Genomic DNA, 19,804 nt, shown 5'->3' on the forward strand with positions numbered 1-19,804 from the left:
AAAAGAATTGAGAAAAACATGGCTGTAGCTCCTTTTTGTATGGCTTTTTTGCAATGGACATTTAAGATGTGACATTTCAGTTTTTATCTAGCCTTAAATGTGCTTTTCACTTACCTGGTGAATGAATAAATAAATAAATAAATATATATATATATATATATATATATAAAAAAATACATATACACTTTTTTTTTTCTTGTATAGAAGATCATGATAGACTATACACCTAATACTCTCAAGTATATTGCAGTCAGCTTCAATGGCAATTTCTGTACAGGAAGCTTTGATTGAAGTGAAACACAAAGTATCTTTTTCATTGATTGAGCATATTTTACTTTAGAGAGCATAGTTTCTCAACCTGTATTAGGTGTACTTTACATATATAAACCACGATGAGCAATATCTGATCCTAGTAAGAGCTGGAAATTCCAGTGATGCTGCTGATCAAAATACTTACAACAAAAAATGTGACTCTGTTCCATAAACTGCTTCTGTATTCCTCCTGTACAGCAGAGTTGGAGGGAATGGAGTGTTTTTTCCAGTAACTAGCTAAATAAAACTCATTAAGGTAGGAAATCTATGTTCTTCAAATTATGGAAACAGGAAAGTTAAAGCACTGATAAAGCACAGTAGTAAGATCATGTTCACCTGTTTTCTTTTAACTCACCCGTATTAATGAGTCAATTAATTGAAAAGTAAATGAAACAAGCACATATATTTGATTTTGTTTTATTCACTAAGCTGCAGTGATCATGGGCAGAGATCCAATTTAGTTCTCACTCTATGATGCTGCTTACATCATCTCACCAAACATACTTACTTGATCTTTTGTGCAGATGTTATAAATAACTGTACACTACTCAATTCTAATTATCAAAAGTACATACTGTGAATGGTGATTAAAAATCTAGAGGTAACTCCTGTTACAGTCAAGCCAAAAAAAAAGGCACAGTGCACATCTTTTGAATGTGACTTAAACTTTGATTTATATATATAATTTTTTATTGAAAGCAAGCACATAATTTCATTACTGCCAGTTATGGCTTTTATTCTGAAGGGGTTAGGAAATGAATTGAGTCATAGAAGTTCTTGAGCATTTGCTCCAAGAACCTATGTATTTTTTGTGGATAAATTATTTTAGGCTCAATAAATGTCACAATTCTATAACATTCTAACAGTTTGCTTGCAGATATTTATGAAAGTGTTCCCTTTTTTCTGCTACAGAATTCCTTTCTCTTTTCATAAGGAATAGGAGGAATTAACATTTGAGAACATAGAGATTTTAATTTCCTTTTAATGTTTGCTAAACTAAATATATCAGAAAAAGCACTTTGTCCTCTCTCTTGTTCCTTGAATCCTTTATGCAAATTCTGCATGTTTTTTTTAACTTTTCTTTCTCCAGTGGCCTTCCATATTTGCACTCTCAACTCAAAACTCAGGTGTAACTTTGCAGAGAGGCCACACCTTGATCTCTACATCCATCAATTATTTAGCTGGATGATGACTAGTGAGCATGCAACGACTCCTCTTGTTCCTTTTGGACCCATTTCAAAATCAGTCCTAAATTGCACTACATCACTGCTTGACCCCTCAATTTTATCTGTGCTTTCAATTTCTCTCATTTGTCTCTGCCATAAATACCTTCCCTCTCTCCTTCCATTCCTCTGTCTTTTTGCTTTCAGGATGCATTTCTTCTGCTGAATGTGTAGCATGTGTGGCTTTTAAGCTAAAACACTTTGGAAACTGCCTGTAGGGTCAGCATGGAGACAATGATACGTACCTCATCAGTTTCTCCTGTGGCGCTCGCTCAATCGCATGGAGGTGTTATATTTTGGAGTGCAAGAAGTGGTGCTGCTGCTGTAGAAGATTGCCCATTAGCAGTAGAATATTGCTAAAGTATGGGAATTACTGGGCATATTATTTAACTCATAGTCTGTTTGGGTCAGTGAGTAATGATGGCAGGAATGACATGACTTCATTCTCCCATTCCTGGCTAACACTGTTTCTGTTGGTATTTTTGGTGCAGAAACAGAGCTATGATCAAGACAAGTGCAAAACAACGGCTGTAGAAATCACTGGATTTACAGATCTTGTGAAAGACAATTACAAGATATATTGCACAAAATTTTTTGCTTTCAAGGTAGATAGTTGAGAATGAGAAGTAAATAATTGAGTACATATTTCAAGCTGTACAGGTGAAGATAAACAAACTATAGCATTTCCTGTACACTACAGTCATTCCAGTGAGTTTGCAAGATGGGTTGTGAACTCAAAAATGCAGCAGCAGTTTTATACAATTCAGTTCTTTCTATCCTTTATCTCATTTGGTATGCGTGTGTGTAATATCAAATGTATGTGTAGGAGAGAAATCTTTATAAGAACAGGTTGCAGCATGCACCATGCTTCATGGCAGAGTCTAACTATTGGTTTTGAATGTGGGTTATTTGGTTTCCATGTGTGTGTAGAAGTGGACCCGTCTGAGAGGAAACCTGAGCACACCGAGGGAGCGGTGGTGTGCTCTGATAGACCCTCAGCCAGGTATGATGGGCAGGATCCCTGGACAGAGCAGGCTTCTGCTGGGACTTAAATACACCCAGTGAGACTCTTTACTAACTACTTGTGATTTCTTCTAATGCTTCTGTTCTTTTGAAAACACAACCAAAGTCATTAGCTAATTATGCTTTTTATTTCTGGGAATTTTCATGTTTGGTGGTAGCTCTGTACATTTTCATATCTTCTGCAGTTTTGTTTCTGTTCTTTTTGATGTGTGAGGGGTTGGGGTTTCTGGGAAGCAGAGCTCAAGTCAGATATCTCAGCTGGTGCAGAGGAGCCCTCCACACAGGGACCCTGAGCTGTGGAGTCATGGGTCATGGAGGGGACTTGGAAGTGGAGAAAATAGTTCTTGAAGCTTAGATTTGGGGATAGCAATTAGTTGAAGGAGCAGCCCAACCTAGGCTTACTGTCTCCCCAGTGTATCCATCAGCTAGTCTATCATCCCAGACTATCCATCGGCTTGTTACCACTACCTTAACATCTGATTTTCAAATTCCTCCTTGAAGCAGTTTCTAATCTGTTGTCTAATCTAGGGAGAATTGGAGTGAATGACTGGTGGGATTTGCTTTTCAGCATCGGATTGGGAGATGAAATACATTTGAAATTTTCACGTTTAGGTAGCAGCCACCAAAGCTTTATTCAGAACTGTGTGCTTCAGTTACTTTGGTCAAGTACATGTATGTGACACCATATAATTAACAATACCAGTAACTTTGTTTTCTTTTAAAAGTAAGTAATCAAAATCTGTATTCCCATTTCATTTTATGAAACTCAGTGAAGAAAGGAACTCTTCGAAAAATCTCTCTGAAGTTCAAAATCCTTTAAAAATTCCTAAAATTTGAAGAAAAAATAATTTCAAACATCATCTGTCCTAAACAGATTAATTTGGAGGAAGAACAGTTCTTACTGAGAACAAGGGATAAATTTAATGGTTAGACATGCTGTTTTTTCATTTGAAGAAGAGATTTAATTCCTGCCTTAATCAGTGCTCCCAAGGTGTCCTTAAAATGAGGCCTGAACAATACCTGTAGTGTAAACAAAATTTTTTTAAATTACTCTTCAGCTACTCCATGGGTATCAATGGAGCCTTTTCTGTATTGTGTAGATATGTACTTAGAAAAATTTAAAAATTATTTTTATTCTTATAGTGAACTGTAATAAACTTGAAAGAGCCCATTGTAGTCTGCAGGGTTAATAAGTATTAACACACATTCTTTGCTATTAGTAATTTATTATTGTTACACTAAGATTAAATGTAAGCATGCAGGGCAAGAGTTGGAACTATGTTAAAAGCAAGGCAGAAGAATGAGTGAGGAGAAGGTCAGTGACGGCTGGGAGCCATTTGTGCCTGCTCTTCCTATGCGAGTAGATCATGCTTTCTTGTAATAGCTGACTAGACCAGTGTTTTGCAGAAAGTGTTTGAAGCTCAGCCAGTTGATCCTGCACTCTGATAGAAAGTCTAAATAACATTTTGTGTAGGGAATTCTGGTATGTAATAATTACATTTTACATGTATTGACTTTCACATTAAGGAAAACTTGGGAGGCATCATTGCTGTGGTTCAGTAGCAGTGGCAGGACCTGCTACCTGCCTCTGAAGGCAAGACCTGACTTCTGAATAACCTGAATGTGCTACAGTGAAACAGAGGCACAAGCCCCAGGTCACATAGACATTTGTCCACATTATGATACATGCAATATATATGTTAAAACTCTAGTGCTAGCACTTTTTGAATGTTTTATGTGTCTGCTTTATACATTGTGGTTATCTGTTGATATACAGAAATCTCCAATCACCATTTGTTTGTTTCTGTAAGGCTTACATATAGTCAGTTTTAATTCTGCTGAAGAGGAGTAGAAAAACCAGGCATCCTTGCTGCCCCCAGATCTTAAGTGGAGTTCTCAAATTAGAAACCCAGAATTAATTCAGTATTTTAAACTCTGATTAGAAAATGTGGTCCAGATGGATGGTCACTGGCTCCTCTTAGCTGTTCCTTTGAAGCAAATGGGACCAAATGCAAACTTTTGGGTTCTTTGCGGAGATCCAGTTTTAGCCTTTGAGTTTTTCTCAGTTTGAAAATCTGGAACATGTTGCTTACATGTTCTTATAAACTCTGTGGGAAGGAGTTTTCAAGCTGGGCCACTTTTAAACTGGCTGTCAAAACATGCAGTTATCTCTCTTAAAGAAGCAAAGGGAAGATGTTGAGATGGCATCGGAATTGCCTGCTGCTGAACTATCATAACTTGGTTGGGCTATTTTTAGCAGAGAATGTTGGAATTTAAATCTCATTTTAAAGTGGTCTTGTGTGGCGACATTTTTATGTATGCTTTAATTGCAGTACCAGTTATTTTCCCATGTCATATTCAGGTTTTGGGAAGGGAGGAGGCAAATAACTGAAAGCAAGAGATCCTTACTGATGTGAGTTTTTTGGGCTAAGGAATTGTCTTCAAGCAGTGATGGAGTAGTCATTTCCCTGACATACATGTAAACTTACATTAAAAGTGACACCTGTGTAGATGGGCATCTATTAACAGTTGCTTTTTGTGAATTACCAGTGACTTCTTTGGGTTAAGACAGTGCATAGAGATCCCAACCTAACCATGCCAGGTGTTTTATAGTGTAAGAAAAAGCCAGTCATGGCTGCAGAAGGCTCCAGGCCTAATGGTGGGATGCAGCAGAGTGGAGAGGGGTTGGATGCAGGAGGCAGCTGAGCTCACTGCATGGTGCATTACCAGTGCTACCAACTGACCAGCTACTGCTGAATTACTGTGTAAGTCCCCGGCCACAGTGTGCATAAGGGATGCTGAAACCATACTGCAGGTTTCAGTGGTGATCTGCTCTCAGGAATAAAGAGGAAAGTGCAGAGATGTGAAATAGAAAATTTCATCATTGGCAAGCAAGTAATAGTGCATTGTTATTGATGGTTCTCTGTTGTATCAGGCATAACGTACAGGTGGCATGTTAGCTATGCAGAACCTGAAAAATGAAGGGCAGAGTGAAGGCCGTTGAGCATTTACTGGGTTTAAAGAGCACACTAAGTTGTTCCAGTCTGTTGAAGACAAATGAGGAAAACGCTTGTCTAAATGATTTGAGTTTAATTACGTAACTAAAAAAAGTCCATTTATTATGGGGTTCCAATGATTATATTGGACTAAATGTATCTTGTAATATCATATATGTTCAGCGTAGGCTTTTGTTTCAGCCAAGTCGCTGGATGTTCACAGGGCACTAGACTAAACTGAAAAGAGTGGGAGACTCTACAGTCTGAGTAGTGGTATCACTTAACTAACATTTAAGCTTTTGTCATGCATGTGTTAAGCAGTGTACTGTGCATGTGTTCCATGTAACTTCTCTTGCCTTTTGATCATCTGTTACTTTCTTCTTTCCTAGGGGAAAAAAATGTATATTTTATTTCGGTGGAGATTTAAAAAAAAAACCCAAACAACTGCAGGGAAAAAACCCAACCCATACTGCAGGGAGTAAATTTAAAAAATATTTTGTGGTCTTAGATTGGAAGACTGTGAGATCTGTGATGGTTCTCAGCTTCTTCAGGAATTCGTTTTCAGCTTGGCATCTAAGATCAAACTACATATATGTTAATCATAGCGCTTACTAGCAGGTGCTTAGGTATTCTGCTGTAGAAGATCATGTAAGAATGGGAGAAGAACAACAGACAATAGAATTACAGGCAGAACTGCTGAATATTCTGTTTTCAAATCTCCAGGCCCTCCTCATCATAACTTGGTTTTCATTTGGTTTTAATTAAATCTTTAAAGGTCACTTCCAACCCAAACCATTTATGATTCGTTCTGTGCCACACATTACCTCTCCTGGCTGAAAATGTTGTCTACTTAAAGTTAATTTTCTTTGGGAGATTTTGGAAAAGTGCAATATATATTTCTGTGAGAAAACTTCAGATACAGTTTTTTCGTGTTCTAAAGTGCTTACATTGAATGCATTTTGCAATTTATATGAAGATCACTGAAGTTTGGCCACATTGAAAAGTGAGTGTGTCCCATGCTCTCAGTGATCCTCTGAAACTGACAAATTGCACAAGAGAGAAAGGCTTGAGAGTGGAAAGAAGATGAGACATGTCATAGCAGTGAAGATGCCATTTCTTCTTTAAAAGAAATTGGGAAAAGGTTCATACGGTCAAGCAGAAAGTGGGGGTCAGGAATGAATTTTGGGACTGAGACCCAGAGATGAGTACGAGGAGTCAGAGGTGACACTGGAGGGGAGGTAGAAACTGAGAACAAAACGATTTAGCTTGCTATACTGAGGGAATGCTGAGCACAGTTTGGGGATAAGAGGAGTCGGAACATCAGGCAGGGAAATCTTGTGTAAACTTCCTCTGTCTCAAGTGGGTACATATTTTGATACAGTCTTGAGGATATTGTTACTTATTATTTTAGCTCTCGCATTGTAGTTCTTGATTATGTTCTGGCTTTTGCATTTCCACAACTGAACAAGTTTGCACTGGAAAATAGGAACAAGTTCTTTGATGGGCAGTGTATAGTGCAAAAAAGGAAGGAAGATAAGTATGGGTGTATGGGAAGGCTATGGGTTTAAACAGTGAAGCTATTCTGAAAAAAAAAAAAAAAAGTACAAGCTGGTTTTCTAATGGCTGTCTTAAGCCAGGCTTGTATTATGATATTTAATAAATTACTTGTAGAATTTTCAACCTTTATTTTGGCTACCATTTTCCACTTTTGAGGTTTGCTCAAAGCCAACAAGCTTTGGCAGGCTTGTAGTGTCTCTGCTTAGGCCTTGCTTAGGAAAAGACCTTATGAAAGCACCCATCCATTCAGACTAGGGGCCAGATGCCATGGATCACGTCAGCTGGAGCACGGGTCCGGGGTGGCAGCCAGAGGGACGGCTGAAGGAAGGACATGGGCTCTTCTGTGCCGAGGGGAAGGAGTGAGGTGCAAGAGGCAGCTTGGACAGTGGGAAGGGAGAGAATGGACAATGAGGCTTGAGCATGAAAGTGCTTGAGACTAGTGACTTAAATGCTCGTGTTTTATGTGGTTTAGTGGTTTTATGCTCTGTATCTAATTTTTCAGGGTGTCCCAAAACCAAGTAGGACAGCATTTTACCTTTGTGCTCACCGACATTGAAAGTAAGCAAAGGTTTGGATTTTGCCGTTTGACGTCAGCAGGCAAGGTCTGCCTCTGTATTCTAAGGTAAGTTGCTATAAGAAAAATTGAATCAAGGAATGAATTTAAGAAAAATACAAGAATAAATATTATCTTTTGCAAAATCCCTGCTAATGTGTTTTACTTCTCTATTAGGGTATCTTTTCCCTACAACAGTGTTACCATTGATTTTGCGTGAAAAGTGGCCCCAAGCCCCATATTTTCTTGTGTGAGGCTAAATAATTCTATTTAAATAACATGAAATCTCTGCTTAAAAGCAGAGAACAATACGCCGCAGCTTTAGAGGCTTTGAATGTTATGTGGGTATTTTTACTTTTTAATGAGAACTTTGACAAGTATCCAGTCAATTTAACAATAAAGTGTGCTATTCTGTATTCCTCTTCTTGGAAATATGTTTTTTTTTGGGTGTCTCTTCCATGTTCTTTCGCCAGACTGTATCTAATGTAAGAAATGCCAGAGCTAGATAATTCTCAATAAAAAGCATGCTGCTTTGTTCCAGAAGAGGTACTGATGATGGAGAAATTGACCCCAGTGAAATACTTTTTCTCCCTCTGCTTTTTTTCCTTCTCATTTGGTAATGAAATAACCAATTGTTTAGCTGTCCTAAAACCCTTTTAATTAATTAATTAAAAGGCAGAGTGCTTTAATTAAAGGCAAATTTGCAACTTCAATTAATAACCTAGCAGCCGGTTATGCCCATAGAGGAAATGTGAATGTCCAGTTCAGCAGTACATGAGAACAAGATCCAAGTGTAATTGCCTTCAAACTGAGAATCCCCAGACACAAGGTAGAAGAGGAGCCATGTGCTGCCAAAGAGCCAAACCCATTGGCAGCAGAGGGGCAACTTGGAGAATTTTGGAGAGTAAGGTAGGAAGTTTACCATGAAAAGCACATTATCAGGTTTCTGGACAACATGGAAACCAGGCAGTCATGGAGGAGGGTGTCATTAGGATAGACCACATGAGTTAGGGAGACAAACTCAACATTGACTGTAAAAGAGTATCAGTAAAAGAACACATGCAGGGGAAGAAAAGACCAGATGATATAGAAACTTGAAGAATAGTCCTTAAAGTTATTGGGAATATCACATCAAGACTTCTGGGAGCTTTTAAACAGTTTCCAAACTACTGTTGAGACCCAGTATGCTGGGTGGTTTTGGTCAGGTGATTTAAAAATAAGTATTTTCTATAAATATTGCAAAAAAATAATAATTGCTACCAGATAGTGAAAACAGCAAAAGGAAAAAAAAAATATTCTGGAAATTAATTGATTTCCTGTGATCCTGACAATCCTTCTTTAATAATACTTCAGAAAGATTTAATTCTTAGGATTTTTGAATGTATAATACTTAACCATTTTCTCTGTGATACCTTTTGCTGATATATCTTGTTAAAGCCCAGAGTGAGAAGGTATTGTGTATGCCTTTAGGTCTTGTCTCTGAGTTAACCTTTCCTTCCCTTATCAAGCTAGAAACAGAATTTTTTACTTGAACTCCTAACGTTGTCTGGCTGACTTCTAATGCTGTAATAACAAATGTTTAATCAGTTACACTCAAGTACGCACATTTTAATACTGTATGTAGTGCTGCAAAGCAAAGGACACAGATTCTCAGCTGGTATAAGCTTGCGTATTTCTTTTAACATTTCCCTACAGACGTACATCAGCTAAAGATCAGTCAAAGATCTGTTACTTGGTAGAAATAACTATGAAAATGAAAAGTGGCAAGCTATATTTTTTCACCAAATGGTAATCAAAGCATTACCTTTATTGCGACAATTTCAAATTAACAGTGCATAGCTGGTTGTGTAACAGTGCTAGCTTCATAGCATTGTACGTTTAGTTGGCAGTTGGTTTCTCCAATTTGTGCGTTTGTTGTGTTTAGCTCAGACAGAAAGAATGCATCATTATTTCCATCCCATATGTTCTAGTATCCAGTCTGGTTTCTGCTCTGAATCAATCCAAGATTTGTTAGAAGTGACCAGGTGAAAGGAGATTTCTTTCTTTCACTAGCAGATTTCTTTTGGCAATTTATCTGGCTCTCCCTTGTACATGCTTGTTGATCTTAAATTAACCAAAATCAAAGAGGTCTTAACAAATGAATGCTGTCTTTATATATAGTGTGTATGTCTGTTCACACTCGCTGTCTTCCATGTATAAAAATAACATAAATTTGTGTTCACTGTGAGTATATACACATGACTCTGATGTATGAGCAACTCAAACTACTTGCCTGTCACAGATATGTACACAACCGTCATAGACTTCTACATAAACACACAAAGGCAGGTGTACATAAATACCGTGTCTAACTACACATCTGTATGTGCACATGTATGTATATCACCTCAAACAAGAGGAATATATTAAGATTGCTGACTGGGACTTTAACAAAGACACCTGAAGATAGTCAAATACAGAAAAAATAACTAAATGAAATGGTCATAAATAACTAAAATCTAAATAAGAATCTCTGAAAAGAAGATCAGGAACAAGCCAGTCAAAGTGATGAGAAGTAAATACAATAGAAATCTGGGTAGACTGATGAGTGGGGAACAGGATACAGCTTTTGTCTTGTGAATGTCTTTTGTGGATGGTACCAGGCCACGTGTTACCTTATGTCAGAGCTGCTAATGAGATAGGATTTGAACTGCTGAATGGGATTCTTAACTGAAAACTGAAGTAAGGCTGCTTGTCCTCAGGTTTTATGCCAACAACCTAAGCTGCGTGTAAGATTAAAGTCTTGTGGTCTATGTGACTTCTCTCTATAATTCATTCTTCATCTGAAACACTAATTAAAGGAAATAATCTCTGAATTTGCAGCCACATGGTCCTGCTTTAAACTGATTAGTATGAAACAGAAAATATACTTGTACATATAAGATTCTTCTATAAGTTTTATGGATTTTTTTTTTTAGTGTTTTATATGCACATGAATATGAATTTTGTAAACAGATTTGTTTCCCAAATCAGAATGTTTTGCTCAAGTTCTCTGTATGTTTATACAGGGAAATAAAAATCCCCCAAAGTAGCTATCTCAGGCATTTTTGTTTGAGGAACTTAATTGGTGATACAGTATTGTCTAAACTGATCCTGCAGAGCTTGACTGCAGTTGCCAAATTTGAAGTGCCAATAAGTGCAAAACCATAGTAAGATGAGAAAATAAATCTTGGATTATTCTCCAGAAGTTTTGTGTGATTTTTTTTTTTGCAAGTTTTGGTTTGGTTTGGTTTTTTTTTCTTTAAACTGCATGGCTGCTTTGTGAAGTTCTCGGTGTGAATCCTGCTGTGTCACCTCCTCCCTCTCCCCATACTGTTGAGCTAATGCAGCCTCGTAAGAACAAGGGGTATCACAATAGGAATATTATAATATACCTTGTTGTTCTCATGTACTATACTGGATCTTTTATTCTAGTTTTACTTTTTATATTTCAATTTAAATAATAATTTTGCCAGTTGAGATTTGAAGTGGCACAGTAGAAACTTCAGTGTTCATTTTTCAATAATAGGAGACTTATTCCTTCTTTCTAAATATCACTGCTGCTTGCAGTAGAAATGATACTTTCTGAATTGTTTTTCAATTACCTGAACAGTTTTAGTATAAAGTGCAAATAATTTGACTGAAATTTGTTTTGTTAAAAATCTCGAAACTGTTGATGGACTCTGTGGTTGACCTTATGTATCCAGAGGAACGCAGAATGCATCATTAAAATGCTTAGTCTTACATTTCATTAATTTTATGACTGTAAAATTGTCACCTACATTTCCAAATGAAATGCTCTAATAAGGAAGACAGATTTATGTGGTAAGCCTTTGTAGTTCTTCAGTTCAGACCATGCTTGAAGCTTTCTCACTCTTCCTTTAGGCAAATCCCTTAGAAGCAGAATGTTTCAATTTTACACATTTTGTGTCAATTTTCCAGACAGAAAAGTAGCCCCTAGACATTAGACATTTAGCTACGGAAAGGCAGTTTCCTTAGTTTTATTTGATTACTAGAAGTTAGATTCCTGCTGATAGTTCAGGACTGTTAGTGGTTACCTGACTATTTGACAGAAAACATTTCCTCTCCTTTATTTAACCTTTGACTCATGAATGTAAAAGTTTTATCAGAGCTATAGTAGAAGCACCAGTGAGGTGGAAGTCTACTTACGGCAACAAGGGTTATGCATGACTTTGAATAAAAGTCTGATCTCCTGCCTTGTGCCTCATTTGGATTAAAAGAAAATGCTAAGTACGTTTTTAATTAACCATGAAATATCTTGGGTTCTTGCTTTCATGACAGGCAGTGGCTGTACTTTTAAATAAGAACTGCTGTATTCTCAACCAGGGAATATGTACCTATTAAAACAATATTGTGTATTTTTTGGATGTTTTTCTTTACTATGGGAGAAATGTTTTGTGGCAACTTTAGAGAAATTGTTATATGTTGTTGGAGGTTCTTTTATGTTTATCTTTTATTTTTTTCATGAGCAGCTACTGATTGTAACATAAGGAATGCAAAGACCATGTGTACAATGAAAGAAAAATAAACAAGAAACCAGTAATGGTCTCATAGTTTAAGATCCTAAATTGTTTTTATTTGAAGTGCAGGCTTCTAAATAATTAAAATTGAAAATTAAAGCCTTGTTTTTCCTGTTTCATCTATGTGGAAGGGGCTTCATTGATACCCTGGTGATGTTTTTGTAAGACAGCTAATTAATTATGAAATGCACTGCTCAAATAATTTTATGAATACAAGTATGATGGTGAGGTCTTTCTAGTAATGGACTTTAATTTGATTTTATCTGTTGTTAAGCTACATGTTAGCATGACAGTTTTGAGTTAGGAGTAATATATTACAGGTCTCCTCTATTAAATTCAGCCAGTTCAAAATTACTTTTTTCAGGCAGTGCATTTCTGTACAGACTTGAAAAAAATCATTACCCAACCTAACAGATGTCAATGGACATTTGTGTGCTGGATGTCTTTTCTGTACATAGGTTAGTTATTCTGTGCTAAACAAACATTAAATAATTTTGCAAGATTTACTAATAGGACAAGCTAAGAAGATTCTTTAACCTGTAGTGCTCCTGGTTTTAGTCTCACACGCACACAAGGACCATACAAGCCTACAAGGCTGAGTGCCAGGCCCTGCACTTGGGTCACAACGACCCCAAGCAATGCCACAGCCTTGGGGCAGAGTGGCTGGGAAATTGCCCTGTGGAAAAGGACCTGGGGGTGTTGGTCAACAGCTGGCTGAGCATGAGCCAGCAGTGTGCCCAGGTAGCCAAGGCGGCCAACAGCATCCTGGCTTGGATCAGGAATAGTGTGGCCAGCAGGACTAGGGAAGTGATCATCCCCCTGTACTTGGCACAGGTGAAGCCACACCTCAAACACCACGTTCAGTTTTGGGTCCTTCGCTGCAAGAAAGATATTGAGGTGCTGGGACATGTCCCAAGAAGGGCAACAAAGCCGGTCTTCACATGGGTCTGGAGCACAAATCCTATGAGGAGCGGCTGAGGGAACTGGGGTTTAGCCTGGAGACAAGGAGGCTCAGGGGAGATGTCTTCACTCTCTACAGCTACCTGAGAGGAGGTTGTAGCGAGGTGGGTGTCGGTCTCTTCTGCTAAGTAACAAGTGATAGGATGAGAGGAAACAGCTTCAAGTTGCCCCAGGGGAGGTTTAGATTGGATATTAGGAAAAATTTCTTCACCAGAAGGGTTGTCAAGCGTTGGAACAGGCTGCCCAGGGAAGTGTTGGAGTCACCATCCCTGGGACGTATTTAAAAGACAGGTAGATGTGGTGCTTAGGGACACGGTTTAATGGTGGATTTGGCAGTGCTAGGTTAATGGTTGGACTCAAAGAACTTAAAGGTCTTTTTCAACCTAAATGATTCTATGATTCCATACATCGTGTTTTATCCAATATGACGTACTGGATAAAGATGTAAAGCAAGCACACATGTGCTTGCAAAATCAGCCTGTGATGTAAGAGGGCAAAAAAGCTGCTTGAGTCACAAAATAAGAAGAGTTTACACTTGTTCTTTGAATTGAGAATCTAAAATACCACCTGATAGCTGTCTTTGTTATGAACAAACCCAACCTGTCTTTATGTTTACTTTCTAATACAGTAGATGCATTATATATGCGCACACACAAATGCATTCTTTATTGTTTATGACAACAAATATAACAATTCTTTATTATACTGAATTAATAGCAATTAGCAAATACATAAAAGTAAAATATAAAGGAAACTTTTATGTAATATTTAGTTGCAGTGAGAACAGTATAATTAAAAATATTGACAAAAACTTTTGCAATTAAACTGTGCTTTTTAAGAATTGAAGATTATGTGGAAAAGAAACAGAGTACAGGTTTTGGTGGCCTTTGGTTTTATGCCATATAATGTAATGGAGTACTTGTTTTGATTTCCTTAGTTTTTCAGGTTTAACAGGCATGTTGAAATTATCTTAACCTCGTGTCTGTGGTTATGAGGCTTAAAGCAATTATTTTTTCAGTCTTTCAGCTCAGAAAGGAAACTGGCATTTTTAAACTGTTCAAGTAGTCTGTTTTTACAATGTTTTTCTTTGTGGTTTTGTTACACGAAGACATGGAAGTGTATCATCAACCTGATTTTGCTAAGGGAAGAAATTCTTGTGCGAGTGCTCTGGTCAGCATGCCTTGCTGTGTGAAAGAAAAATCCCTCTTGGCTTTGTGCTTGGGTTCATTAATTTCAAATGATGAATTTGACCTTTTTATGCATAGACTTAAAAATTAAATTTAATTTTTCTTTTTACAGTAAGAGGGGAGTTGAGATCATAGACACAAGAAATAAATATGGTTAATATTTTATTGAAATAGGAACATTTATTTTTATAGAATGCTGTCCATAAATGTTTATTATGAAAAATGAATGATTAGATAAGATTTTAGAGTATTCTACAGCAAATGATTAGATAAGATTTTAGAGTATTCTACAGCAAAATATGCTGGGGTGTTTTACACTACTATTGCAGGGGTGATAGCAAAAAACTGGAAAGCTTTTAGATACTCTCATTTGTGTGTCCAGTGTTATAAAAATACTTTGTGATTTATACCTAACTTGTACCTTGACTTGGACAAAATGCTGGAACAGTGTTCCAGTCCCTGCTGCTGGTAAAACTGTTCAACAGCTCTGACATTTGCAGGTAATCTGAACACTGTGGTGAACAACTTTGTTTGCCTATCTGCGCTGTGTTTCAGCGACGTGTAAAACCAGATTAACATGATTTCAGAAGATAATAGAACAGGAGTCCTAGGTGGAAGAAAACTCAAAGATCGGATGTTTTAGGTGCTGTTAGAATGAGTGTTTTACAAGAGCAGCGTTCGTGCTTATAAGCGGTGAGGGACCTTAGGCAGACGCAATGTAGTAAAGTTTGTATAAGAATATATTGAAAAGCAAATGCAATCATGTCACACCTTAACTACTGTCAACAATACCAAGCATTAAAAATGTCTGTGAGCATTAAGAGGTTGATGTAGTTTTGATTAATAGCCAGTGCAGTGTACGGTAAAGTGAGATAAAGACATTACTATATTGTCTCTAAAATAAAACATTGCTTCTGTGTCTTTTTGGCTTGGCAAGAGTAAATCCATGATTTTTTTTAATTTTTTTTTTTAAGAAACAGCAGTTAAGCATCTATATGTATAGCAAAGTAATATTTCTTGAAAATGCATAACTATAACTATGTTCAGATTTTTGCTGTTCTCTTTCTTTGCCCTAAGAATTGGGATCTGTTTCTAAAGCCTTGCCAGCTGTGTACTGAGAACAGAGGTGTCACAAAGAAAACATAATCCTTCAGTGGACTCACTGCACAAAAGTAGAATTGGCTTCTCTGCCAGCTAGGGTTTCCCCTAACAGGTTTCCTTTTCCTATCAGGGAAAACATTTAGGTTCTGCATACTATGCTTTTTCAGTTGCAGCTAGCATGTTTCCTGAAATATATAAATTAGAAATTTTAAGGTCTGTCCACAGCGCACACTAAAGCTTTTAAGAAATTAATTGAAAATATATCTGTGGATTTACACTGCACAGAATAACAAAGTGTGTAGTATTGTTACATATGGATATGAAATGTAGTAAAAACATTTCAAGCTTTATTTCCTTCCCAGTCCCCCATCTAATTTCAAGCAGCTAATGTTAACTGTACTGTTACCATTTTAGTACTGTTCTTTGTGATATAATTCTAACAGACATGGGAAGGTGTGTAATTTGTAAATAAGGAGTAATTTATACTGGTACTATCTAGTTTACCAGACTTACTACAACTGTATCATAGGCTTAAATAGTGACTATGGAAGTCTGTAGCATGTGGTCACTGATGATGTAATTGTTAAAGATAACTATTCTTTAAATAGATGACAGAAAAATGGAACTGATGCCACTGTGTTTGACTTTCTTTTCTCACGCTTTTGTTAAGTATTATTTATATTGGATTCTGTTTAACTCACTGAGAATATTTCATGCATATGGGCTGCAGACGTGTTAAAAGTCTATTAAGTATTCATATATTAATGTGCTGTGTGTTTATAATGTTGGTGAATGCTCTCTTATTTTTAGAAGTTAATTCTATCTATAGAATGACTTTACAGGGAGACCAATATTCTTACATATAATATGACATCTATACTATTGCATAGCATTGCACCACTTGTCAAATACAGGGTAGTTGGTCTGCCCAGGTAAAATTGTTTTCCATTCTCCAGGGAAGCAACAATTTTGGCAGTTCACCAGATTTAACAGGGTGTGGAATTTCGAAATTGCAAATAGCATAACTACAGAAAGCAATAACAATTAAAGATAATGGAATGTGATTTGGCAATGTTTAAAATGATTTTTTGGTGACCTTAAAATAATGGGAAGATATTATGAGCTAATCTGTGCTTACTGGAGCTTCAAGCAAGTGTCCAACATAGAGATGTATAGCTTTGCTTCTTACTATCTGTCAGTGATGTACCATTGAATTTGTGGGGAAAAGTTTTATACATGCATTTTATTTATATGTAGAAATATTATAAAAATATGTAAGTTTAATCATAGTACTATTTCAAAGAACTGGAAAAAATGCATTGATATTTTATTAAAATGTCAATTTTTTTTTTTCCCCTCCTGTTTTAGTTACCTGCCATGGTTTGAGGTATACTACAAGCTCCTAAATACCCTGGCAGACTATTTGGCTAAAGAACAGGTAATTTTAGATATTCTATTTCTGTGTGTAAAATACTTTCTTTAAAATAATAGTCACCGTTTGAAGTGCTGTAAAGGGATTCTATACTGTTTAAAAGTTTAAAATATTAGTAGAATTTCGAAGCAAATTCTTACATTCATCATATTGAAATTCAAAGAATCTGAACATACAGCTGCCACTGTCACTTGAATCTCACATTAATCTTAAAAAGCTGCTGAGAATATACCTTTATAACGAGTCAGTCTTAGCATAAACAAGTCCTGGGTGAAGTGTGAGCAAAGTGTCACATCACTGGAGATCTGTATGACGTATTGATTGTAAACTGTAGATCTCTGGAACTATCTGATTATCAGTTACAAACACTTTTTTTTTCAGAACTGCATAAAATATGATGTACTGTTTCACCCTTCATATTAGCTAAAAACTACCTCTTGTAATTCTGTCATCTCAACTAGCAAGACAAAATTACTTGCAGCATTTGGTGAAGAATCATGATAGTTTAGTTTGCATATTCATGAGCAGTTAGACATATTCAAAGATTACGCAGGAAAGGAAATACTGGCATCTGTCTTTACTGAGAACATTAAAGCTATACCTTTCTCCTTTAACTATGTTAGTGTACTAGATTGTAATATAAAAAAAAAAAAGCATCAATAGTCAGCCATATGTTGTAGACTGGAAAAGCTGACATTTCAAGAATATATGAACTATAGAATAAGCAGTTGTTGTGCATTATAGTAAGTGGACTATAGAGAATGTTGATATTTTATGTAAAAGAAAATGCAGTAGGAAAGTTTGGTGTTAGCTGTGTTTAAACAAACACAGTGGGATACATTTTTGTCTTATAAATGGTATAATGAGACTTTGTTTTTGGCCCTGATTTCACTGGAATAGGAAAAATTGTTGTTAAGGAGGTATTTGACAGAAGGAATAGGGTTTGTCTTCTCCTTTGTTTTTTGATCACTGGTTCTGGCATTGCAGCTATTACTGCAACCAATTTAAGTTGTTATAAGGGTTATAAGTTGTTATAATGGTTATAAGTTTGCTGTCCTATATGCTGAGGAAACTGTTTTGATGGATGAGAAAGTTTTAGCAGTGTACGGAAGTATCCTGTGGCATTGCCTAGTACCATACCTGTTGCTGAGGACACTGTTAGAAGATATTGCTCCCTCCTGGCCTAGGCACTGTTCGTCCGATCAAGAGCTAAACCCAAAGTTTTTCTTACTAGTATGAGATCCAGTAGTATCATCATTCTTGCGGGGAGAGGTGGAAGCTTCCTGCAAACTCAAACACTATATTTAAAAGCTGGCCCTGGCATGTCACTGATATTTTTGGTTTTACTTTGACAACAAAAAGAATTTAATCTCCATGAGCAAAAACTCTTAAACAGAATGAAAACCCTAAATGAAGCAAAAACTTCAGCCACATCTCTTTCCCAAGTAAATGTCTCTTTCAGAGATCAAGGTGGTGGATCGTAGTTAAACCCAGTAGCTGCATGTACTTTTTGGTAAACCTTATTAACTGTTTTATGTGCTCTGATGAATAATTTTTAAAGTATACAATATAGCTATGAAGCTGCATATTTAGTATAACTTTGAGTAGACAAATACTATGGCTAAAAGTTTTAGGAAGATGATGCCCAAGATGCACAGACCAACTAGATGTGTTAACAGTATTTTCGGTTGCAAATAATGTGATTCATGGGGAAATATGTAAGAGATTGACTTAACTTGCAGATACAGTAATTTTCTGAGATAAAAAGTTGGCCTGAATTTTATACTAATATTTAAATACTTCACTGTGAATTGCAATTATCTTTCTCATTAAATGTATATATATCTTTGTCAATACATAGTTTGATGTGGAGTAAATGGTAGTTAGTCAGTTTTTATACAATAATTAACTACCTTTATAAAATATTCCCTCTAGGAAAATGACTCAAATGATTTGTTAAAATCATTGTATAGCCATCCTGTGCCAAAGGCGAATGCTTTAGTCAGTTTAAGTGTGGTGAGTATTCTCTGTTTAATTCTTACTCCTATTATTGACTATAAAATTGTAGGTTAGGTTGAAACAAGCAAACCCCCCAAACCCCTTCATAAACAGTAAACTTACGTTGCTTCCCATCATTAACTGGCTTGGCCAACCTTTTCCTTTCTTTTTTTTCTCTGTGTAGAATAGAGTTTGTGTCTGTGTCATGTTGTTCTCTTAAAGTCATAAAGAAGCAGAAATTTGAATTTTGCTCTATGGATGAGAAAGTAAACTGCAGTGGGATCTGGCAGTGCTAGAACTACTTTTTTGTGCTTCCAGCTGTTTCATGTAGATAATTTTGGTTTCTCCTGCTGTGAATTGGGAGACATTAACTCTGTTTTATTGCCTCTTATGTCTGAGTAGATAAGCTTACAGGATTGGACAAAAATCTGTGTAAACTGGCTCCTTTCCCATCTTCCCCTTCCTAGTTTTGCTTGATCATGCAAAAATGCTGTAGGAAGGATGGTAGGAGAAGTGTACTGCGTTACATGAAACTTTCAGCACATCTAGGTGAAAGAAAGTGTCCATGTCTACCTTGCTTTTGTGCTCTGACTTTTTGTGATGCGGGACTGGACACTGATAGTATGGCAAGGTGGTGTTGCCGCAGAAACATCAAAAAGTGAGCCTGTCACAGTCACAGTTCCTGAAGTTTTTAACAGAAATAGCATATGGACGCATGTTTAAATACATTTTTAGAGCCTACATAAGATGTAAAGCCAATACAGAGCCTCTGCTGTCTTCGAGACATTGTTCATGTTCACAGCATCTGTATAATTACAGCATGCATAACTGTGTGCAAATAACTGTTTCTTGATTGAACTATCACAGTTTGTAGGGTACAGAAAGAAGTGGTTTTATAAAGGC

The 19,804-nt window shown here is 36.6% G+C and overlaps 1 protein-coding gene across 1 annotated transcript in view; it reads left to right on the plus strand.

The window, feature by feature from the left end:
• DENND1B (DENN domain containing 1B) overlaps positions 1-19,804 on the plus strand; it is a 162,302-nt gene that overhangs the window by 63,977 nt on the left and 78,521 nt on the right. The window contains exons 5-7 of the mRNA XM_074908223.1: positions 7,614-7,733; positions 16,840-16,909; positions 18,839-18,919. Coding sequence (XP_074764324.1) covers positions 7,614-7,733; positions 16,840-16,909; positions 18,839-18,919 — 271 coding nt within the window. The remainder of the gene's footprint in view (positions 1-7,613; positions 7,734-16,839; positions 16,910-18,838; positions 18,920-19,804) is intronic.

This window comes from Athene noctua, chromosome 5, assembly GCF_965140245.1.
Source record: "Athene noctua chromosome 5, bAthNoc1.hap1.1, whole genome shotgun sequence".
NCBI lineage: Eukaryota > Metazoa > Chordata > Aves > Strigiformes > Strigidae > Athene > Athene noctua.